Here is a 25,731-nt window from a genome sequence, read left to right as displayed (position 1 = left end):
AAGAACTTTGTTAAAGTGTTAACTGATTCTGATCCTGCTTATTATTGGTTACATCAGTTTAAATTTGATTTAACATTTCCACAATTTAGATAAATCACCCTGTTATAGATCAGTGTTCACTTTGCCTAGTTCTGCAACTTTTAAAGTGTTCTGTTGTCTGTTTACCCTTTTACATACTGTTTAACTGCCTTGATATATTACATCTAAGTAATCTACTATTCGGTTGTTTGTAGCGATAATCGATAGAGTATATATATGCTAACAACTAGGTCAAACCACAATTAGGTATGTCAGTGAGAATTGAGCACCATGATACGGCAGAACAGAGAGCCCACCATCACCAGCAGCTCCTGTGGAGGTAAGTTCTTCAATACTATGGGGGATTTTGCTTCCTTGCTTTACTGCAAAGTAACCTAAAAGAGACATAACAAAACAGTAGTGAAGAGGAATGCCATGTGACAACTATTGAGGCTATGTCCTGCTGAGTAATGATTCATTTGATTGCTTTAACTTTCACATTGATCCACTTGTACTTTTTCATGTTAGCTTCTATCGCTGATTGTAAATCATATCTGGTGTATTTCTTTATTGAAAAATGTTGAGTAAAAGTGGGATTGTAATGTAGTTAATACCATTAAATCATTGCCCTACTATAATAAATGCTGCATACAAAGAGAACAGACAACATTAATAAACAGGGACATTGCAATGTTTCTTACATGAAGAACAAGCTGTCAGCAATATACAGGTATGGATACATTTTCATTGTACTACTTGAAACTTGAATAATCCACATCCATACAGAAACATGAGGTCGGAAATAATGAAAAGGAAATGCACAGGAAGAAATCACTATGAAGATTAATTGATATGCTTGTGTTGTGGGTTTGTAGCAGTGCCTGGATATTTGCACTAACGCAGTCCTTTAACATATCTGCTGAAGTGTGCATTCTTGTTCAATGCATACATTGGAAACCCTATTTGCTGAGTGCATTGAACATGGAAATACTGTTGTCTAATATGCAGATAAGGTGAACTGAGTAATGTGTGTGTTAACATTTTTCTAAGAAAAGAAATACAATTTATAAATATTCTTAGGTTCCACTTAGCAGACCCTTAGAGTCCCTGCTGTGTTTTGTACCCTTTTTTAGCATAGTAGTTTTACGCATATTAGGGTATATTGCCATCTCCTTTGTCCTCACAGTGTTCAGGGGAATCACAATCACAGTTTGTTTTTATTGCTCAGGTAATGCAGTGCTGTATCTTGGCCTAGGCCAACAAGGCCCAGGCCTAGGGCGGCACTTTGCAGGGGGGCAGCAAAAAAGCTGCACCCTGCATGAAAAAAAAACAGCCTCCTCCCGGGTCCCGCACGAAAAGGGTCTCCGTCGGCTTGCGCTACACTTTTAATATAGTGCCAGTCTTATGGGGTGAATTGGGCCAGGGGGCAGAGTCTAGGAGGCAAATCAGTCTGGCAACCCCATAAAGCAGTCAGTGATGAGGCTGCACAGATGGGCACTGATGAGGCTACGCTGATGGGCACTGATAGACTTGTGGTATGTGGTTCACAGATGACAGGGCGGGTTGTAAACAGTAAAGGGTGTGGCCTTTACAGGAAGGGGTGGGTCAAATGTAAATTAGGGGATGCACAAGTTTAGTTAGGCCTACGGCAGCACAAAACCTATATACACCACTGAGGTAATGTATACGGGCGAAATTTTGATCATGAGGATCTAGGTTTACGGGTTGACACTCTGTTAAAACTTACTAAACTGGTTTGGGAAAGCAAGTCTTTTCCGAGGGTTGTATTTGTTTATGCGTTATTTCTTTGAAGCGATGTACACTCAACGGCCACTTTATTAGGTACATCTGTTCAATTGCTTGGTAACACAAATTGCTAATCAGCCAATCACATGGCAGCAACTCAATGCATTTAAACATTTAGATTTGGTGAAGACGACTTGCTGAAGTTCAAACCGAGCATCAGACTGAGGAAGAAAGAGGATTTTAGTAATGTGGCATGGTTGTTGGTGCCAGGGGGGGCTGGTCTGAGTATTTCAAAAACTGCTCATCTACTGGGATTTTCATGCACAATCATCTCTAGGGTTTACGGAGAATGGTCTAAAAAAGAGAAAATATTCAGTGAGTGGCAGTTGTGTAGAGGAAAATGCCTTGTTGATGTCAGAGGTCAGAGAATGGGCAGACTGGTTCGAGATGATAGAAAGACAAAAGTAACTCAAATAACAACTCGTTACAAACAAGGTATGCAGAATACCATTTCTGAACGCACAACACATCAAACCTTGAAGCGGATGGACTACAGCAGCAAAAGCCCACAAGAGGTGCCACTCCTGTCAGTTAAGAACAGCTAACGGAGGCTAAAATTCACACAGGCTCACCAAAATTGGAGAATAGAAGATTGGGAAAACGTTGCCTGGCCTTATGAGTCTCAATTTCTGCTGCGACATTCAGATGATAGAGTCAAAATTTGGCGTAAACAACATGAATGCATGGATCTGTTCTGCCTTGTATCAACGGTTCAGAATGGTGGTGGTGTATTTGTGTGGGGGATATTTTCTTGCCACTTTGGGCCCCTTAGTACCAGTTGAACATCATTTAACCACTTCTGAACTGGAAGGTTTTTCCCCCTAATGACCAGGCCATTTTTTGCGATACGGCACTGCGTTACTTTAACTGACAATTGCACAGTCCTGTGATGCTGTACCCAAATAAAATGTCTTTTTTTCCCACAAATAGAGCTTTCTTTTGGTGGTATTTGATAACCTGTGTGATTTTTATTTTTTGCGCTATAAACAAAAACAACGACAATTCTGAAAAAAATACTTTTTGTTATATAACATTCCCAATTAAAAAATTTAAAAATCAAATTTTTTCCATTATTTTAGGCCAATATGTATTCTACTACATATTTTTGTTAAAAAAGTTTTTGCATCTACAAACTAGGGGAAAGATTTATGTCATTTTTATTTATTTATTTATTTATTTTTTACTAGTCATGGTGGCGATTTGCGATTTTTAGCGGGACTGTGGCATTGCGGTGGACAGATGTGAGACCTAACTGACATTTATGACCCTTTTTGGGGAACCAGTGACATTACTACAGTAATCAGTGCTAAAAATATGCACTGTTACTGTACTAATGACACTGGCAGTGAAGAGGGTTAACACCAGGGGCGATCAAAGGGCTAAATGTGTCCCTAGGGGGTGCTTTCTGACTGTGTGAGGGATGGGCTTTCTGCATGAACACAAAGACCTGTATTCCTAAATAAGAGGAACACGGGATCCCTGTGTTCATTACTGACTGAACAGCGGTCTGCCGTGTTTACAACGGCAGGCCGCCAATCTGTCTCCACGGAGAGCGATCGCGGGTGCCCAGTGGACATCGCGGCCGCCGGACCCGCTGATTGGCTCCCCCTGTAGCCAATCTGCATGTGCGAACGCCCCCAGTAGCGGTCTCGCGAAGCGACGTACAGTTACGTCATTTCGCGGGACAGAGCTGACCTGCCGTTGTAAAACTAGAGCGGCTGGTCGGCAAGTGGTTAAATGCCACAGCCTCCCTAAATTATTGTTGCTGGGCATGTCTATTCCTTAATGACTACAGTGTATCCATCTTCTGATGGCTCTTTCCAGCAGGATAAGGCACCATGTTCCAGCTCTAATCATCTCTTGAAAGTGACAAGGAATTCACTGAACTCCAATGGCCTCCACAGTCACCAGATATCAATCCAATAGAGCACCTTTGGAAACGGCCCTTATTCCCACAAAGAATAAGGGCAGTTCTGAAGGCAAAAGGGGATCCAACCTTGTACTAGCAAGATGTACCTAATAAAGTGGCCGGTGCGTATATATGTCTACATATACATTCATTTGGGCCCATGCCCGGTTGAAATCGTAGTGTGCATATCATTTATTGTGCTGACCAATACCTGTCTTTACCTATGTGTAATGTAATGACCTTTTTTTCTGAATAAATTGCAGTTAGAAATACATTCTCTATAAACTCAGTTTAAAATATATATATATATTATGAGGGCACATTTACACGGATAGCCACAGAATGGTAAAAGCAGTCGGAAAAGTTTGCATTGCACAAGTTCCTGGAAATGGCACATGATAAATGGGTGCTGCAGCAATAGCTGGCTGTACACATGCTGTAGCAAAAGCATGTTGCTTTTGGTAGCCAAAAAGTGATCCATTCAAATGCACGTAGTTGCAACATGGTGAGGCAGCATTTTGAGGGTTAAAGCAGACGGCGAGGAGGAGACATATTTGCCTCCTCATCACCTGCCAAATGCCCTTTGAAAATCGATTCACCAAAGATCGTTTTTATAGAGGGATGGGTGTATAGCCATCTATTTGAGCAAGCCCTAAGGGACAAATCCAATGACTACTTACCATGCATCGAACAAATGAGGAGCAGCTTCAAAAACACATAAGCCACTCTCAGCACATAAAACTGTGTAAGTAGAGGTATTTATCATTACTAGCTACATTCACAATCCTGAGATTATGAAATCTTGCACATGTGCTTGCCATGGCCAAGACACTTTACATTTGTATGCCCATACTGTGTTTCATGCCCGTGCGATGTGATCACATGTATCTGACCCTTTTTTCTTTCACAGTGCATCCGGAGAGTATTCACAGTACTTAAATTTTTTCACATTTTGTTATGTTACAGCCTTATTTCAAAATGGATTAAATTCTTTATTTTGCTCAAAATTCTACAAACAGTATCCCATAATGACAATGTGAAAAAAGTTTGTTTGAAATCTTTGCAAATTAATTAAAAATAAAAAACGAAAACAATCACATTTACCTAATTATTTACAGCATTTGCCATGACACTTAAAATTTAGCTCAGGTGCATCCTGTTGCCACTGATCATCCTTGAGATGTTTCTACAACTTGATTGGAGTCCACCTGTTGTAAATTCAGTTAAACGAACATGATTTGGAAAGGCACACATCTGTCTATATAAGGTCCCACAGTTATTAGTGCATGTCAGAGCACAAACCAAGCCATAAAGTCCCAGAAATTGTCTGTAGACCTCTGAGACAGGATTGTATCAAGGCACAGGTTCTGGGGAAGGGTACAGAAAAATTTCTGTAGCATTAAATGTCCCAATGAGCACAGTGACTCCCATCGCCTGTAAATGGAAGAAGTCTGGAACCCAGTGGCAGCTGGTGCTCAAATTTATTTTGGGGGGGGGGGGCGCAAACAGAAAAATGTAATAGGCATTGCTTTGCGGCAAAAAACGCTGTAAAAATTTGTGTGACTTTGAGGTCACAAAAGTGTGAAAGGGGCCTTCAGTAATCAAGGTATAGTGTGCCCCCTTCAATGCAGAGTGACCAGTGTGCCCCCCTTCAATGCAGAATGACCAGCGTGCCCCTTTTCAATGCAGAATGACCAGCGTGCCCCCATTCAATGCAGAATGACCAGCGTGCTCCCTTTCAATGCAGAATGACCAGCGTGCCCCCATTCAATGCAGAATGACCAGCGTGCCCCCTTTCAATGCAGAATGACCAGCGTGCCCCCTTTCAATGCAGAATGACCAGCGTGCCCCCTTTCAATGCAGAATGACCAGTGTGCCCCCTTTCAATGCAGAGAGATCAGTGTGCCCCCATTCAATGCAGAGAGATCAGTGTGCCCCCTTCAATGCAGAGAGATCAGTGTGCCCCCATTCAATGCAGAGAGATCAGTGTGCCCCCTTTCAATGCAGAGAGATCAGTGTGGCCCCTTTCAATGCAGAGAGATCAGTGTGCCCCCTTCAATGTAGAGAGATCATCGTGCCCGATTCAATGCAGAGAGACCAGCGTGCCCCTTTTCAATGCAGAATGACCAGTGTGCCGTAGCGTGCCCCCCCCCCCAGACCAGTGCACTTACCTGATGCATCGGCGGCTTCTCCTCAGTTCCCCGGCGTCTCCTCGAGTCCTCCCGCCACCTCCTCGGCCAATGGCATGGTTTTTGCCTTTCGGACAATCAGGAAGCGGGTCTCGGACATGCTTCCTGATTGGCCAGGAGGAGGATCCGAGTGACAATAGCGAATTTTCATTCGCTATTGTCAGACAATGGGTGGTCCTCCCTTTTCTGAAGCCTATTAGAGCCAATGGCTCTAATCAGGTGACTCAAAAAAACAAAAACCCCATTGAACTCCATGCGTCCGGCGCCCCGCATGCAGATGAGGGGGCCGTATGCATGGATAGGGGGGACGGCGCCCCTGCGCCCCCAAGGCACCGGCCGCCACTGCTGGAACCTCCAGGACTCTTCCTAGGGCGGGCTGTCTGGTCAAACTGAGCGATCGGGGGAGAGGAGCCTTAGTCAGGGAGGTGACTCTGACAGAGCTCTAGCGTTTCCCTGTAGAGAGAGGAGAACCTTGTAGAAAAACAACCATCTCTGCAGTACTCCACCAATCAGGCCTGTATGGTAGAGTGGCCAGACGGAAGCCACTCCTCAGTAAATGGCACATGACAGCCCACCTGGAGTTTGCAGAAAGGCTCCTGAAACAAAATTCTATGGTCTGATGAAACAACGATTGAACTATTTTGCCTGAATGGCAAGTGTCATGTCTGGAGGAAACCAGGCACCGCTCATCACCTGGCCAATACCATCCCTACAGCAAAGCATGGTGGTGGCAGCATCATGCTGTGGGGATGTTTTTTAGCGGCAGGAATTGGGAAACTAGCCAGGTTCCTGGGGAAAGATGAATGCAGTAATGTGCAGAGACATCCTTGATGAAACCCTACTCCAGAGTGCTCTGGACCTCAACTGGGGCGAATGTAAGCACACAGCCAAGATAACAAAGGAGTGGCTATGGGACAACTCTGTGAATGTCCTTTAGGGGCCCAGCCAGAGCCCAGACTTGAACCTGATTGACTATCTCTGGAGAGATCTGAAAATGGCTGTGCACCAACCCTTCCCTATCCAACCTGATGGAGCTTGAGAGGTCCTGCAAAGAAGAATGGGAGGAACTGCTCAAAAATAGGTGTGCCAAGCTTTTAGCATCATACTCAAAAAGACTTGAGACTGTAATTGGTGCCAAAGGCGCTTCAACAAAGTATTGAGCAAAGGCTGTAAATACTTATGTACATGGTATTTTTTTTTCCTTTTTTATTTTTTTATAAATTTGCAAAGATTTCATACAAACTTCTTTCACATTGTCATTATGGGATATTTTTTGTAGGAAAAAATGTGGAAAAAGTGAAGCGCTGTGAATACTTTCTGGATACAGCAAGACTTGTTTCATAACTGCCACTAAATCAGTGTGCTTGACAATTTTGGAACAACACTGGAACAGCGGTTCTTTATCTCAGTGCTGCTGTATGTCTGTAGATGCAGGCAGGTTCAGCAAGGTTTGATGCTAAAAGCTCCAGATGGCACTGATAGTAGGGTGCGGTGCTAAGCTCAGAAGCTTAATCGATCAATTTCTGACCATTGAATCTGCTAGAGAGTGCCTGTCTGCTTCTGTATTGTGCTCACAAACACCTTTCTCATTAATTAGAGACCCTGTCACCATGCCCATACAAGGCAAAGTGATGGTGTCTCTGCAAAGACTCATCCCCAGCCCCAATAAAAAATAGTGATGACATGCCTTGCAAAGAAAGGCATGCTTATGTTGATTAACACATAGTACATTTACAATACAAATTAGGGATTTCCAGCATCTGCTAATTTATAAACAAGGCCGCTACTAATGGTTGAAACAAGAAAGTAAAGAGAAAAAAAAAAATATTTTTTTTTTTTTTTTTTTTAGGGCAGCAACTTTGACTAACATGTCTGCCTGGTTGAAATTTTTATTTCATTTCATTTAATTTAATTTTAATTGGCTCTTGTGTAAATTGGCCCTAGTATGTGTATGTATGAAGGTGAGACTGATGTGCAGGCGCGGGCTGGGCCGGGGGGCAAGGTGGCAATTTCCCCCCGGGCCGATCTGATCCCCCTCAGAAAAGGCCGCTCAGTTTTGGGTCAGTCCGTCGGTACTCGAATGCCGATGCATTGAATGGAGTCACAGACACGCTGTCACTTCCTGCCCTGGAAGTTCCTGCTGGCCGCGGCCGGCGACTGCCCTGCCCTGGAGACCTGGTTGCTAGATCACCGGCCGCTTAGCGTCTAGCAACCAGTGACGTAGCGGTCTCCAGAGCAGAGAGGAGGACGAGGACCCATCATGCAAAGCGCCGTCGGCCGTCCTCCGTGCCGATCACTGGCCCCAGCCGCCCGGCCCCTCCCACCTCAGGCTCCTCCCTCCATCCCATCAACGTGGCCTGGTAAACTGCAGTCTGCAACGGGCAACGGCGGCAATCCAGATTCTAAGTGAAGTTACCTGCTGCGGTGGATAGTGTCTGTGAGGTGGTCGGGACTCGGAGAAGAGCAGCCAGTGAGTGACAAAAAAAAAAAAGTGTCATGTGTGGACATTTTTTCCCTGTACTTTCCCCCTGGCACTGTATACAGCATGTATATTGATGTATAGCTGTTTCTGGCACTATATACCTGTCTCATACCTGTATTATACAGGTATGAGACAGGTATTTAGAGCCAGGAGCAGCTAGACATCAATATACATGATGTATACAGTCCAGTTAAAGAGGTTGTAAACCCTTTTTTTTTCTTTTTCTTTTTGACCCTGCAAGAGAGACATAATGAGCTAGTATGCATCGCATACTAGCTCATTATGAAATACTTACCTAAGAACGAGCCCCCGCCGTGCCTCCCACTCACCTGTACGACGGGCGACATGTCCAGTCGCCCGTCTTCCGGGATCGTGGCTTCTGATTGGCCGGAGCTGTGGTGACGTCACTCCCGCGCACGCGCACGGGAGCCGACAGTCACGGCACGGGGCTCTGAAGAAACGGCACCAGCGGCCGTTCCTTCAGAGCGCATGCGCCAGTGACGTCACTGGCTGCATTAAAGGTAAATATCTCCTAAACGGTGCATGTTTAGGAGATATTTACAGTACCTATAGGTAAGCCTTATCATAGGCTTACCTATAGGTGCAAGTGTCAGAGGAGGGTTTACTTCCATCTTAAAGAGATATTTACCTGACATGCAGCCAGTGACATCACTGGCACATGCACTCTGAAGGAATGGCCGCTGGTGCCGTTTCTTCAGAGCCCCGTGCCGTGACCGTCGGCTCCACGCGCGTGCGCGGGAGTGACGTCACTGCGGGTCTCCAGCCAATCAGATGGCCGGATGCTGTGACCCGGAAGACGGGCGACTGGACATGTCGCCCGTCGTACAGGTAAGCAGGCGGCACGGCGGGGGCTCGTTCTAAGGTAAGTATTTCATAATGAGCTAGTATGCGGTGCATACTAGCTCATTATGGGTTTCTCTTTCAGGTTGCAGCAAAAAATAAATAAATAAATAAATAGTTTCATGGGTTTACAACCTCTTTAAAGGTATTGGGTCCCTGAGGTCCCCTAGGGCTCCCCCTTGTGTCATGGGAGCGCAAGCTGGCCGCAAAGGAGGAGGTCACATGTGTAGATCTCAGCCAGGGTTAATGCTGGGACTTGCAGTCCTTTGCTTTTGGGGATGTAATCCCCCCAAAAGTGAAGGACTACAGGTCCCAGCATAAGCCCCTCAGAGCTCAGCATTTGTCACACACCTCCGATCCCCCAAATAGTGAAGGACTACAGGACCCACTCATCCAGCTTAACCACTTCCAGACCGCCCACCGCATATATAGTGTGGCAGGGCGGCCTGGCTGTGCAAAATCACATACCGATGCGTGATTTTGTGCATGGGTTCTAGGGGACGCGACACAATGGGAGCCAATCAGCAGGTCACCTGCGATCATGCAGGAGAATGACAGAACGGCGGTCTGCCTTTGTAAACAAGGCAGACGGCTGTTCTGTCACAGAAAGATGGAGATCTGTGTTTCAGCTGAGCTGAAACACAGATCTTTTTATTTTCTCTAGTACATCCATCCCCCACACAGTAAGAAAGCATTCCCTAGGAGCAAACTTAACCCCTTGATCACCCCTATTGTTAACCCCTTTCCTGCCATTGTCATTTATACAGTAGCAGTGCATTTTTTAGCACTGATCACTGTATTAGTGTCACTGGTCCCCAAAAAGTGTCACTTTGTGTCAGATTTGTCCGTCGCAATGTCACAGTCCCACTAAAAAGCTGGGCATGGATGGTGAGTTGATTTGGTAGTTCAACGGGCCACTTGACCGGACTTGCCCCCCAGGCTTAAGGCTGCCAGCCCTCCCCTGCTGATGTGAAAGAACAATGCATAGGTACAGTATGAGTAAAGCACTGCATATTGTAGGCACTATACAGTATAGGTTCCTGCAATAAATATGCAATACCATAACAGAGTAGAATAAAAACAGCTTAGAAAATGTAGACACTTTATAGGGTTGATTTACTAAAGACAACCAAGCTGTTCACTTTGCAAGGGAAGATGCACTCTGCATGAGAATTTTCCCCACAGCTTAGTGAATGAGGTGAAGCTCTGCTTTTTTACCGAACAGTTGGGTATGATATTGTCTGTGTGCGCTAACACTCCTTACAGGGTGATGTAGCACCCTCCTAGGTAGGTGCTAGAGAGAGAGTATAGTTTTTGGATCCTGCCTGCTTACCAGAGGGATTGCAGATAAATCTATATGGTTCTCTGCCTACCAGAGAGCATGATCTGCTAGTGGGGTCTGCTCAATGTGCTCAGATGCAACTCTTCATGCAACTGTATGAAGAGTGTTTCACACTGGTCCAATGGGGAGGCATATTGGACAGTGGGGGGAGGAAACCTGACAAATGAGTGCACAGGCGTTTAGTACAGCCCTGGTGATTTGGCAGAGCAAAGTGCCTCAGGGCATGCTGGGATACTGTATAAATGCCAGGAGCACATGTGCTCGAGGTCTTTCAGCTGGAGAGCGGAGTCCCTGAGGGAGGGGGCCGTTGCCTCCTCCTTTGAAGAGGTGCTGTGCAGCCTCAGGTGGTCAACCTGAGGGCCTAAAGAGCTAAAATGAACTCGGAAGTCCTGTAAAGCTGACTGGAAAGGGGGACACTGAAGCATCTGAATCTGCAGTACAGTGAGTACAGATCTGTGTCAAGGGGGCCTAACCTGAGGGGGCCATCCCTGCAGCTAGAAGAGTCCGTGGATGGGTGTCAGTAAAGGGGATGCTAGTGAGCTTCCCGAAGATAATGTAGTTCACCAAGTCTATTGCTGGAGGGAAAGAGCAAGGAGACTTAACCCTTTCCATACAGGTAGCAGTATGGTTAAAGCAGTGCTGGGTATGGGGGGGTGGGGTTTTTGACCCCACCCTCCGCTGGCAGAGGCGCCGATTGGCGCTCTTCTGTGGGTCATCGGGGTGCAGAGCAGACACACCCCACTTTAATGATGTCCGGGCTGTGATTGGTCCAGATTCCAGCCTGGGCCAATCACAGGAGGACATGGACCTGGTGACGTGACGCCTGGGGGCAGTGCACCGCCCCGGCGTCACGATCACCTTCTGTTCCCGCCCGCGGCCCGGCGAAGAGAGAGGGAGAGGAGCGACGAGCGAGAGCCGCGTGACCAGTGCCGGCTGCTCGGCGGCGTGCTCGGCTGTGTAAGTTGTCACTGCTGAGTCCCGGGAACAGTGCTGTACACCGCGAAGAGGAGAGGGCTACACCGAACACCTGGCTTCCACCCCCTGACCCCCGGACATGCAGCCGCCCCCGTCCAGGCTAAGGAGCAGCAGGAGGAGGAGATGAGGCTCCGACAATCCGCAGACAGTGTAGTCCCACCGCCGCCCCGGGCCGACTCGCAGCATGCCACGCAGGTCACCGTCCGTGACTAGTGAGGTAAGTGACAGACAGTGTTCAAGTGTTCTGACGCTGTCTGCTTTGAAGGGGGCACGCACGCTGATCTCTGCATTGGGGACATGTACACTGGTCGCTGGCTGCATTGGAGGCACGCACGCTGATCTCTGCATTGGGGACATGTACACTGGTCACTGCATTGGAGGCACGCACGCTGATCTCTGCATTGGGGACATGTACACTGGTCACTGGCTGCATTGGAGGCACGCACGCTGATCTCTGCATTGGGGACATGTACACTGGTCACTGCATTGGAGGCATGCACGCTGATCTCTGCATTGGGGACATGTATACTGGTCACTGCATTGGAGGCACGCACGCTGATCTCTGCATTGGGGACATGTACACTGGTCACTGCATTGGGGACATGTACGCTGGTCACTACATTGAAAGGGGCATGTATACTGGTCACTACATTGAAAGGAGCATGTATACTGGTCACTTCATTGAAAGGGGGCATGTATACTGGTCACTGCATTGAAAGGGGGGCATGTATACTGGTCACTACATTGAAGGGGGCATGTATACTGGTCACTACATTGAAAGGGGGCATGTACACAGGTCACTGCATTGAAAGAGGGCCTGTACTGTGGGGTTTGTGCTAAGGGGCCTGTACTGTGGGATTAGTGCTAAGGGGTCTGTACTGTGGGGTTTGTGCTAGGGGGCCTGTACTGTGGGATTAGTGCTAGGGGGCCTGTACTGTGGGGTTTGTGCTAGGGGGTCTGTACTGTGGAATTAGTGCTAGGGGGTCTGTACTGTGGGGTTTGTGCTAGGGGGCCTGTACTGTGGGATTAGTGCTAGGGGGTCTGTACTGTGGGGTTTGTGCTAGGGGGCCTGTACTGTGGGGTTTGTGCTAGGGGGCCTGTACTGTGGGGTTTGTGCTAAGGGGTCTGTACTGTGGGGTTTGTGCTAGGGGGCCTGTACTGTGGGGTTTGTGCTAGGGGGCCTGTACTGTGGGATTAGTGCTAGGGGGTCTGTACTGTGGGGTTTGTGATAGGGGGCCTGTACTGTGGGATTTGTGCTAGGGGACCTGTACTGTGGGGTTTGTGCTAGGGGGTCTGTACTCTGGGGTTTGTGCAAGGGGGTCTGTACTGTGGGATTAGTGCTAAGGGGCCTGTACTGTGGGGTTTGTGCTAGGGGGCCTGTACTGTGGGGTTTGTGCTAGGGGCCTGTACTGTGGGGTTTGTGCTAGGGTGCCTGTACTGTGGGGTTTGTGCTAGGGGGCCTGTACTGTGGGGTTTGTGCTAGGGGGCCTGTACTGTGGGTTTTGTGCTAGGAGGTCTGTACTGTGGGGTTTGTGCTAGGGGGCTTGTACTGTGGGGGTTTGTGCTAGGGGGCCTGTACTGTGGGGTTTGTGCTAGGGGGTCTGTACTGTGGGATTAGTGCTAGGGGGCCTGTACTGTGGGGTTTATGCTAGGGGGCCTGTACTGTGGGGTTTGTGCTAGGAGGTCTGTACTGTGGGGTTTGTGCTAGGGGGCCTGTACTGTGGGGTTTGTGCTAGGGAGCCTGTACTGTGGGGTTTGTGCTAGGAGGTCTGCACTGTGGGGTTTGTGCTAGGGGCCTGTACTTTGGGGTTTGTGCTAGGGGGCCTGTACTGTGGGGTTTGTGCTAGGGGGTCTGTACTGTGGGATTAGTGCTAAGGGGCCTGTACTGTGGGGCTTTTGCTAGGGGGCCTGTACTGTGGGGTTTGTGCTAGGGGGTCTGTACTGTGGGATTAGTGCTAAAGGGCCTGTACTGTGGGGTTTGTGCTTGGGGGTCTGTACTGTGGGATTAGTGCTAAGGGGCCTGTACTGTGGGGTTTATGCTAAGGGGCCTGTACTGTGGGGTTTATGCTAGGGGGCCTGTGCTGTGGGGTTTGTGCTAGGGGGCCTGTACTGTGGGGTTTGTGCTAGGGGGTCTGTACTGTGGGGTTAATGCTAGGGGGCCTGTACTGTGGGGTTTGTGCTAGGGGGCCTGTACTGTGGGGTTTGTGCTAGGAGGTCTGTACTGTGGGATTAGTGCTAGGGGGCCTGTACTGTGGGGTTTGTGCTAGGGGGCCTGTACTGTGGGGTTTGTGCTAGGGGGCCTGTACTGTGGGGTTTGTGCTTGAGGGGTTTGTGCGGGGTTTGTGCTTGAGGGGTTTGTGCTGGGGGGTCTGTACTGTGGGGTTTGTGCCACTCTCAGTCCGTGGATCCCATAATAGGGTGTCTCTCACAGTATATCCCATAATAGGGCCCCTGCTCCCTATTATGGGATATACTAGTACTGATGGACCCCTTAATATGTGATATGTTGGGAGAATTTGTTCACGCAAGCAAAATACAGGGGACAAAATGGGTGGAGCCTATAAGGGGTGGGGCTTCTGAGAAATGGGAGGGGTCAAAATGGAAGGGCGGGGTCTTGCGCCCCACCATCTTAAAACTTCACCAGCCGCCACTGGAGTAAGGATGAATGTGTGAACTGTACCCTAAGTGACTGTCTGCAGGTAATCATAGGAGGCCCAACAATTCATCATACCATAAGCCCTACGGGGACAGTGCTACAGTATTTTTTTCCAAAAACTTTGAAAAGCCCCTACACAAATATAATGTGACATACAAATATGCAACACCCACCATCTTACTCTCTAGGGCCTCTGCTGGAGATTCCAAGTCGTTTTCTAGCAAAAAAATGCAGACTTTTACATGGAGGAGAGGAATGTCAAAAATGGCCTGGACTGGAAGTGAACACTGGAACTAGTCTTGAAAGGACTATGGTATTTCCATGTAAATTAAATAAAATTAAGTCTGATGAAATTAACGTACACAAGAATTTCACACTATTCCAGACATGAAGAGATTGCTTCACAATGACATTTGTGTGCAGTAGTAAAGCAGACATCGGCTCAGTTCTCTTTTGATTGTCTTTTAGAAAAAATGAAATGTGCATTTTACAGGTCATTCAGCAATAACAAAGCATTACCTTTCATCATTATTGAACTATATCAAATTACTGTAATGTCCATTACATCTCTCACTTCTTGGTTCTTTTCTTATTCCTTTCCTCAAGGATACAGACCAAATTCTATTTACATCTGTAGCACAACAAACATTTGTGGTAAGCCACCTTTTTATTATAATGGGGCATTATCAAGCACCAATTGAAAAAGAGGACCTCTGTTACCCAGCTATTGGATAGGGGAACAAGTCAGACTAAGTAGGGACCATTTTCATGTTCAGAAACAGAGATTCCACATTTTGTTGATAGTGATGTGCAATGCTTGGTAATGCTTATCTTAAAGGTTTAGTTCACCTTTAACAAAAAAAACTGCCTATGCAGGTATGAGGCAACTACTGTATACAGTATCTCACAAAAGTGAGTACACCCTTGACATTTTTGTAAATATTTTATTATACCTTTTCATGTAACAACACTGAAGAAATTACATTTTGCTACAATGTAATGTAGTGAGTGTACAGCTTGTATAACAGTGTATCTTTGCTGTCCCCTCAAAAAAACTCCATACACAGTCATTAATGTCTAAACCGCTGGCAACAAAAGTGAGTACACCCCTAAGTGAAAATGTCCAAATTGGGCCCAATTAGCCATTTTCTCTCCCCAATCTCATGTGACTCGTTAGTGTTGCAAGGTGTGAATGGGGAGCAGGTTGGCTCATTCACAGCAAGATGGCCTAGGCTATAAGAAGATTGCCAAGACCCTGAAACTGAGCTGCAGCACAGTGGCCAAGACCATACAGTGGTTTAACAGAACTAGTTCCACTCAGAACAGGCCTCGCCATGGTCGACCAAAAGAGTTGAGTGCACATGCTCAGCGTCATATCTAGAGGTTGTCTTTGGGAAATAGACGTATGAGTGCTGCCAGCATTGCTGCAGAGGTTGAAGGGGTGGGGGTCAGCCTGTCAGTGCTCAGACCATACGTTGCACACTGCATTAAATTGGTCTGCATAGCTGTCTTCCCAGAAAGAAGCCTCTTCAAAAGATGATGCACAAGAAAGTCTGCAAACAGTTTGCTGAAGACAAGCAGACTGAGACATGGATTACTGGAGCCATGTCCTGTGGTCTGATGAGAACAAGATAAACCTATTTAGTTCAGATGGTGTCAAGCGTGTGTGGCGGCAACCAGGTAAGGAGTACAAAGACAGGTGCAACTTGCCTACAGTCAAGCATGGTGGTGGGAGTGTCATGGTCTGGGGCTGCATGAGTGCTGCCCGAACTGAGTAGCTACAGCTCATTGAGGGAACCATGAATGCCAGCATGTACTGTGACATACTGAAGCTGAGCATTATCCCCTCCCTTCAGAGACTGGGCCACAGGGCAGTATTCCAACATGATAACGACCCCAAACACATCTCCAAGATGACCACTGCCTTGCTAAAGAAGCTGAGGGTAAAGGTGATGGACTGGCCAAGCATGTCTCCAGAACTATAACCTATTGGGCATCTGTGGGGCATCCTAAAATGGAAGGTGGAGGAGCGCAAGGTCTCTAACATCCACCAGCTCCGTGATGTCGTCATGGAGGAGTGGAAGAGGACTCCAGTGGCAACCTGTGAAGCTGTAGTGAACTCCATGCCCAAGAGGGTTAAGGCAGTGCAGGAAAATAATGGTAGCCACACAAGATATTGACACTTTGGACCCAATTTGGACATTTTAACTTTAGGGTTTACTCACTTTTGTTGCCAGCGGATTAGACATTAATGGCTGTGGGTTGGGTTATTTTGAGGGGACATAAAATTTACACTGTTACACAAGCTGTACACTCACTACTTTACAGGGTAGCAAAGTGTCATTTCTTCAGTGTTGTCACATGAAAAGGTATAATAAGAAAATTACAAACACTTGGGGGGTATACTCACTTTTGTGAGATACTGTAAATAAAAACAAACTATGCAGCTTGACTAAAGCTAGATAATGCCCTTGCTATAGGTGTAGGCCAGAGGTCTCCAAACTTTCTAAACAAAGGGCCAGTTTAATGCCCAATAAACTTAGGGGGCTGGACTGTGGACAGTAGGAGTAGAAAATGTCCTGGTATCAGTGGCAGTAAACAGTGCCCCATCATTGGTGTCAATGGGAGGAATAGTGCCCAATCACTGGTGTCAGTGGGAGGAATACCACCTCATTATTGTTATCAGTGGAAGGAATAGCACCCCATCATTTGTATCAGTGGGAAGAATAGTGCCCCAGCAATGGTATTAGTGGGGAGGAATAGTGCCCTATTATTAGTATCAGTGGAAGGAATAGTGCCCCAGCATTGGTATTAGTGGGAGGAAAAGTGCCCCATCATTGGTGTCAGTGTGAGGAATAGTGCCCCATCATTGGTTTTAGTGGGAGGAATAGTGCCCCAAGTTAGTATCAGTGGGAGGAATAGTGCCCCATCATTGGTATTAGTGGGAGAAACAGTGCCCCATAATTGGTGCCAGTCAGAGGAATAATTCCCCAACATTGGTATTAGTGGGATGAATAGTTCCCCATTATTTGTGTCAGTGGGAGAAATAGTATTCATCATTGGTGTCAGTGGGAGGAATAATGCCCCATCATTGGTGGCAATGGGGGGGGGGAATAGTGCCCCATCATTAGCATCAGTGGGAGGAATAGTGTTGCCGACAGTGGAGGGAAAAATGTCCCAAGGCCTGATAAAATCAAGCAAAGGTGTAGGCCATTTATGTACCTCCTGAAGCCTCGCTGAAATATGTGTGGTCCACTGTATCTTCCTTCACAGTATTACTGAACTCAGGACTACTGTCACAGGGCAGGGAGAGTTATGTAAGGGGGTTTAAATTGGCTGGTAGTGTCTTAGTAATTTCTTAGCAACATCCTAGCAACAAGGCAGGATAGGATGGTGCCATCTTTGGGAGTTTTTCAGCCAGGCTTTGAGAGGTATTTGAAAGCCTACACTGATAGCAAGGGCACCTCCTAAAAAACACAAACCCAGACTAAAAATGTTAAAGGGTTATGTTTACTAATATGAAGAGTACTGTACACAAAATAGGATCCTGTACTATCCTTCAGCATTTTCTTGCAATTTTGACCTACTCAGCAATCTCCAGGATCTAGTTAGCAAGAGGATGTTATGAACCCCTGTACCTTCACGAATCAGGGACCTGCAGCCAACCTCCTGCAGTGCTGATAAAAGTATTCTGACAGCAGAGGAGTCCCCGCTGTCAAAGTAAAATAGCACAGCGGGGATGATTCCTCTTTTCACCTTGCCTATGTGGATGCAGGAATCTGTTTGTTTTTTTTTTGTTTTTTTCTCACTTAGCCCTCAGTTTTTTTCTTTTTTGTTCAACCAAACAGTGTATACCCAGCTTTAGATTCTTCAGGTGGTCGTTCCTTTTCATTACAGCAGAGATCGATGGTGCAGGTGCTGGTAGCGGTGAGTATTCACTGTCTTCCTTGAAGTAGATACTATAATTTATATTTTTATTTTAGCTCACAGAGTTGGTTCAGTGGAAAATTTCTTAACCAAGGATTGTGTCAATGGAAAGTTCTATGGCTAATGCAGAGCTCCGGGAAGCTGGATTACATTATTTGTTTTATGACTTGGAGCAGAATATCTATTTTGCTTGTTCTGTCTGAGTGTATGTGTATATGGTTGATCACTATTTTATTTTTAGTATGTGTACTCATCTTTGTTACTTCTGTAGGTAGCAACGTAGATACACTATATTACCAAAAGTATTGGGACGCCTGCCTGTACACACACTTGAACTTTAATGACATCCAAGTCTTAGTCCATAGGGTCCAATATTGAGTTGGCCCACTCTTTGCAGCTATAACAGCTGCAACTCTTCTGGGAAGGCTGTCCACAGGGTTTAGGAGTGTGTCTATGGGAATGTTTGACCACTCTTTTTTGTTTTAAACTCTTTTTATTGACACGATACAAAAAAGAAAAATTAGTAGAACAACCATTGCGCTCAACACAAGTGTTAAGGAATACAACATCCAGGAAACAAATATCAAGTGAAATTCACGTTACATATGAACTGTTTAAACTGAACAACTGAACATATAATGCAAAGGAAATAAGACAATGACACAGTACAAACCCAATTCCAAAAAAGTTGGGACACTGTACAAATTGTGAGTAAAAAAGAAATGGACTAATTTACAAATCTCATAAACTTAAATTTTATTCAAAATATAATATAGATAGCATATTAAATGTTGAAAGTGAGACATTTTGAAATGTCATGCCAAATATTGGCTCATTTTGGGTTTTGTGAGAGCTACACATTCCAAAAAAGTTGGGACATGTAGCAATAAGAGGCCGGAAAAGTTAAATGTACATATAAGGAACAGCTGGAGGACAAATTAGCAACTTATTAGGTCAATTGGCAACATGATTGGGTATAAAAAGAGCCTCTCAGAGTGGCAGTGTCTCTCAGAAAGCAAGATGGGCAGAGGATCACCAATTCCCCCAATGCTGTGGCGAAAAATAGTGGAGCAATATCAGAAAGGAGTTTCTCAGAGAAAAATTGCAAAGAGTTTGAAGTTATCATCATCTATAGAGCATAATATCATCCAAAGTTTCAGAGAATCTGGAACAATCTCTGTGCAAAGGGTCAAGGCCGGAAAACCATACTGGATGCTTGTGATCTTCGGGCCCTTAGACGGCACTGCATCACATACAGGAATGCTACTGTAATGGAAATAACAACATGGGCTCAGGAATACTTCCAGAAAACATTGTCGGTGAACACAATCCACCATGCCATTTGCTGTTCCCGGCTAAAACTCTATAGGCCAAAAAAAAAAAGCCATATCTAAACATGATCCAGAAGCGCAGGCATTTTCTCTGGGCCAAGGCTCATTTAAAATGGACTGTGGCAAAGTGGAAAACTGTTATCTGGTCAGATGAATCAAAATTTTAAGTTCTTTTTGGAAAACTTGGACGCCATGTCATCTGGACTAATTAGGACAAGGACAACCCAAGTTGTTATCAGCGCTCAGTTCAGAAGCCTGCATCTCTGATGGTATGGGGTTTCATGAGTGCGTGTGACATGGGCAGCTTACACATCTGGAAAGGCACCATCAATGCTGAAAGTTATATCCAAGTTCTAGAACAACATATGCTCCCATCCAGACATCGTCTCTTTCAGGGAAGACCTTGCATTCTCCAACATGACAATGCCAGACCACATACTGTATGAATTACAACATCATGGCTGCGTAGAAGAAGGATCCGGGTACTGAAATGGCAAGCCTGCAGTCAAGATCTTTCATCCATAGAAAACATTTGGCGCATCATAAAGAGGAAGATGCGACAAAGAAGACCTAAGACAGTTGAGCAACTAGAAGCCTGTATTAGACAAGAATGGGACAACATTCCTAATCCTAAACTTGAGCAACTTGTCTCCTCAGTCCCCAGACATTTACAGACTGTTATAAAAAGATGAGGGGATGCCACACAGTGAGCTGTGTTGATGCCATGAAATTTAAAATCAACTTATTTTTCCCTTAAAATGATACATTTTCTCAGTTGAAACATTTGATATGTCATCTATGTTGTATTCTGAATAAAATATTGAAATTTGAAACTTCCACATCATTGCATTCTGTTTTTATTCACAATTTGTACAGTGTCCCAACTTTTTTGGAATTGGGTTTGTACTTTTCAATCATTTAGAGCAAGGTTAGTAACTGTATAAGACCACATAATATACAAACTTTTATATGTTTTGATACCCATACAATAGGTGTATACAATATACCTCTCAAGTTATAATTATAGTTAGTTATAGTTATAAATTAGTAATAGTAAGAGTCAAGGAGAACTTTTTTATGTTTGACTATTCTTCCAGAAGCAAATTTGTAAGGTCAGGCACTGATGTGGACAAAAATGCCTTGCTCGCAGTCTCCGCTGTATTTTATTCCAAAGGTGCTCTATCAGGTTGAGGTCAGGAATCTGTGCCAGCCAGTCAAGTTCCTCCACCCCAAACTCACTTATCCATAGTCATGCGCACTGGTGCGCAGTCATGTTGGAACAGGAAGGGGCCAACCCCAAACTGTTCCTACAAAGTTGGGAGCATGAAATTGTCCAAAATGTCCTGGTATGCTGACGCCTTAAGAGTTCCCTTCACTGGAACTAAGGGGCCAGGCCCAAACCCTGGAGATAAACCTTACGCCATAATCCCCCCCCTCCACCAAATAAATTGGACTAGTGCACAAAGCAAGGTCCATAAAGACGTGGATGAGCGAGTTTTGGGTGGATGATCTTGACTGGCCTGCAGAGAGCCCTGACCTAAACCTGATAGAACACCTTTGGGATGAATTAGAGCAGAGACTGCAAGCCAGGCCTTCTTGTCAACATCTGTGCCTGACCTCACAAATGAGCTTCTGGAAGAATGGTCAAATATTCCCATAAACACACTCCTAAACCTTGTAGACAGAAGATTTGAAGCTGTTATGGCTGCAAAGGGTGGGCCAGCTCAATATTGACCCCTATAGACTAAGACTGGGATGCCATTAAAGTTCATATTCGTGTAGGTGTCCCAATACTTTGGTAATATAGTGTATGTCTCTCTTTTTTTTTTTTACATCTTCAGTAAGTGTTTGCCTTGGTCCTTAAAATTTACTGCACAATCTTGCATTAAACAGTGCTAGGAAATGGTACCAGTATAGTTCTGCTAAAAGCACCCACAAAAAAAAGGTCAAATCTAAGTTAAAGTGGAGCTCCAGTTCACATGACCATTTTTTTAAAGCTCCCCCATAATTGTTAAAACTTCTACCGTCATTCTGTATATATATAGGTTTGTTTCACCTGATATTCCCTGAGGAAGATTGTCCACAATCGAAACGCATTGGGAAGAAATGGTGGCAACCAATATTGTTACATGTATGGTGCATGTTGTGAAATAAATATTTGACTTTGTACATTATAAAGACCAGAGGCTTTTATGCTTGGACAAAAAATATTTAATCATTTATACAAATAAAAACTGTTTTTTTTTCTTTTTAAATTATGTTGTTATAACATTTTCTGGCTGCCATAAAGTCCCATTGGAGATGCATTTTTCTTGATTTAGTAGTTGGGGTAGAAGCAGCCTTATACTCACCTAACCCTCAATATTTACTAATTATTGAAAGACATTTTCTCTTATGAATCATAATCATAAAAGCTGGAAAACATGACTCTCTTCTATATTGACAAAATCAGAAAAACTATAAGGAGATCTCAAGAGCAATCTTGTTGCATGATCAATGTTACAACGTTTACCAGTTAATTTTTGAAAAAGGTAGGGTTAGTGCTATAACAACTATAGGTGTAGCGCTACCCCTGCAGAAGCCTCTTAAGTAAGATGGGTTCCACACTCTGCCTCTCAACCCTAAGAACAATCACAGCCCCTCTGGCACACCTGGTAATAGTGTAAGTGCAAAGACCAATGGAAACATTATGATAAAATACAGAAATGTCTTTACTATAAGGCTTCTGTGAAAACGTTAAAAACTATAACAGAATTGGCTAGAGAACAGTAACTGATGTTAAAAGTAATATAGATCAATATATAGTAATAGGCCAGGAGCTGAGGCGCAGCCTAGGCAGAGGGCCTTCATGACTGGGGTTTGGACATACAGGCCACGGAGCGAAGGGTTAAGTAGGTTAAGGTTTAAGTAAATATAGGACTTACCTTATTGGTGGAGGTCAGGGTGGGGCAGGATGTGGTCTCAAGGGGTCTTCTGGGGGAGTTATTGATTGTAGCTTCATTCCAGCAATGGACAGCGCAGGGTTAGAATCTCTCCTGTGAAGAAGAAGCAGAGTTAGGGATGGAGGACTTAGAGAGCATGTTGGCCAGTGTTAGGGCAGCTGCGTTGGCTAATGGGCCTCAGTGGTTGCATGCCCAGATGCCTGAGGTGCTCCAGGGGTCGGGCCAGGCTACTGCTGTGCCTGTGCCCACTAGAGTGCGCGCTAGGAGGTCACGGCCCCCTGAGCGCCTGAGCCCCGAGGTGACCCCTAGGGGTGGCCGCCGCGTTGGGACCCCCATCCGGGACCCTTCGGCCCCTTCGGCTAAGAGGATGCCTGCCTCTTCTCCCGGGGGGGCTGGGAGGAATCCCCGTCACCGGCGGGCCCCTGGAGGGAGAGCAAGGTCGGTGTCTCGCTCCCCTCCCCCTTTTTCTCGTGGACGTGTGGCTGCGGCCTGCTCTGCTGGCGTTTGGCCAGCTGAGAGTGGGGCTCGGCGTGGGAGAAGGCCTGAGGAGGGTCGCGGCCGTGCTGACCGGGCGGCCGGGACTTCCAGTGGGAGAGGCGGAGGTACCTGGGAAGGCGATGGCGACGTCTCTTCTACTGGTCCGGAGCGGCATGCGGTGTCTGCATCCCCTGTGCAGAGTGCCCAGCGGAGGATGCGGAGTCAGAGAGCGGCGGGAGATCGGAGCGGAGCAGCTGATGACATCATCGGTCGGCGCTGAGAGCCCCCCCTGCTGGATGGTGCCGGTGCGGTGGACGATCGTTCGGAAGGGGAGCTGACCGGGTCGGAGGACGGGGAAGTGACCTCGGGTCAAGACATCCTGCCTGCTGAGGGTGACCAGCTGCGGGGATCCAGAACAGCGGCTGTGCGGCCGGTGGCCTCGGGACAGCCTGGTAAGTCTGCTGCTTGCAGCTCTCTCACTGTCTCTTCTTCTGGGGTGTCTGCATCTGGTTCTGTGTTGGTGGGGCCGGGCACCTTGGGGGGGGGTTTCCATCGGCTTGATACCTGGGTTGGTCAGAAATTGGGTGTGTCCATCCACGTTGTCGGCTTATGAGAAGGTTTGGGGTGAGTGGCACGGGCTGGTGAGTGACTTTGGGGGCTGCTGCACCGAGGAGGATCGCTTGGGCGCAGTGCTTTGTTTTATAGAGTTGAATGTGGAAGGGGGTACGTCCGTTTCTAGTTTGAATAGAAAGTTGGCGGGTCTGGCGTTTCTTTTTCAGTTGTCGGGGGTTAGGGATGTCACCAAGGATTTTCTGGTGAGGCAGGCGTTACGGGGCTTCAGGCGGGGTAAGGCTGCCCCTGACACTCGCCGCCCGGTCTCCTTTGGGATGTTGGGGGCCATTGTGGGGTGTTTCAGTGGGGTCTGTGCCTCGCCGTTTGAGGCGGCGCTGTTTGAAACGGCGTTCACGTTGGCCTTTTTTGGTGCGTTCAGGGTGGGTGAGTTGGTGTGCCAGTCCCGTAAAGGGGGTGGTGGTATGGCGGTCACGGATGTTTCCTTCAGGGGGGCCGGGGTGTCCTTGCTGATCCGCAAGTCCAAAACGGATCAGCAGGGGGTTGGCCGGTGGGTTGACTTGGGCGAGGTGCCCGGCTCCCGGGTTTGCCCGGTGCGGGCTTTTAGGGAGTGGTTGCTCATCCGCCCCTCTGGCCCTGGGCCTTTGCTTAGACATGCGGATGGTTTGGCTTTTTCCGGAAGTCCCTGGTGGCTGCCGGTTTGCCGTCAGACAACTACTCCTCGCATTCCTTCCAAATTGGGGCGGCTACGGAGACCGCCCGCTGGGGTCTGGGTGACCGAGTGGTCCGGAGGATTGGCCGTTGGGAGTCGGGGCGCTTCCGGCTGTATGTCCGCCCGCACTTGCTGTGAGAGCTGGGGGTACCAGTTGGCGGCTGGGTGTCCTTCCCGGGGTGGCCTGGGGGGGGTCTTGTGTTCTTTTGTGTTGTCTGGTGGGCCCTTCGGCTTCTTGTGTTTTTTCTCTTTCCGTCCTGTCTGTGTTCTATCTGTGGGAGGGGCTCCCTTGGTGGCTATTTTTCCTCTCTTGTTTTGCAGGTTCTGAGTGTCTGGTGTGGATCCTGGGGCACTCTTATGTGTTCTGGGGGGCAAAACGGGCAGACGTTCGTCCTGAAGGCCACCAGTTGGGTTCACGGAGGGTGGCTAGGGTGAAATGGATCGGGATTCCGGGCATGTTGTGGTCCCGGGTGTTGCCTGAGGTGCACCGCGGCGCTAGGCTGGACCGGCCTCCTGACGTGCTCCTTCTTCATGTGGGGGGGAATGACCTTGGGCTCCGTTCCATGAGGGAGCTGATCAGGGACATTAAATTTGATTTTCTGCGTTTACGCACCCTCTTTCCCGACACGGTAGTTGTGTGGTCGGATATAGTGGCCCGCACCTCTTGGCGTTTGGCCAGGTCGGTGCACAGGCTCAACAAGGCCAGAATTAAAGTCAACAAGGTGGTGGCCAGGTTTGTAGTCAGGAATGGGGGCTTGGTGGTTCGGCATGTAGAGCTGGAGCAGGACGTGGGCTTGTTTTTGAGGGGGGATGGTGTCCACCTTAACGCGGTGGGCATAGATTTATGGTGTTTCATTTTGCAGGAGGGTCTGTGCAGAGCGGTGCGGGTGTGGGGGGACGCCCAGGCGTAAGGTTTCACGCTGGGCCTCTGTGGCAGAGGTCGCTGGGTTTTTGAAGGCACGGGATGGGTACGCTCTTTGGAGAGCGAGGGTCTGGGCCCATCTTTGGTATGGGTGTACCTGCCCTAATAAGTGGTGGTTTTAATACTTAAGTTTGGAAGCTGGCTGTATCGGTTGGAGGAGTTACAAATGTTTGTCCCCGAGTCGGTGTAATTGCGTCTGGGGGCCTATGGTGACACTAAGGTGGTGACAGATACAGCCGGTTGGTCACTTTAAGGGTGCCTTCAAAAATCTGTAGACCTATTGGAAGAGCAGTTAGTTTCTGGTCATGCTGGTTTTTTGTATGTTATATATTTAAACATGGTTAATAAAAATGTGGTTATTTATTATTGATGTTGTGTTAATAAATAGGCTGCTTTGGCCATTTTAAACCATATAAAGGTGGTGTGTGGTCATTTATTGGGATACAGGGAAGGTATGTGGGTTGGTTGGTTCAGGCTCGGGCAGCCTATACATTGGGCAATACCCCCAGTCATGTAAAAAGCTGCTTCTAGGAGATTCCACAATTGTAAATTACCCCAGAAGCAGAGGCAAGCACTTAAACAACAATGAACCACAATATAATAACTATGCAC

General features: G+C 46.9%; 1 protein-coding gene across 1 annotated transcript; it reads left to right on the top strand.

The window, feature by feature from the left end:
* Window positions 1–309: 309 nt before the first annotated feature.
* On the top strand, window positions 310–25,108 carry LOC309544521 (uncharacterized protein; the record flags this gene model as incomplete). The annotated part of the gene is made up of 2 exons (XM_082243424.1): window positions 310–358; window positions 24,519–25,108. The coding sequence occupies 2 exons, from the start codon at window positions 310–312 to the stop codon at window positions 25,106–25,108; spliced, it is 639 nt and encodes a 212-aa protein (XP_082099550.1).
* Between the last annotated feature and the right edge of the window lie 623 nt (window positions 25,109–25,731).

This window comes from Pelophylax lessonae (genome assembly GCF_965119305.1).
Source record: "Pelophylax lessonae genome assembly, chromosome: 1".
In the NCBI taxonomy this organism is placed as follows: domain Eukaryota; kingdom Metazoa; phylum Chordata; class Amphibia; order Anura; family Ranidae; genus Pelophylax; species Pelophylax lessonae.
This window is presented reverse-complemented; position numbering and strand designations above follow the sequence as displayed.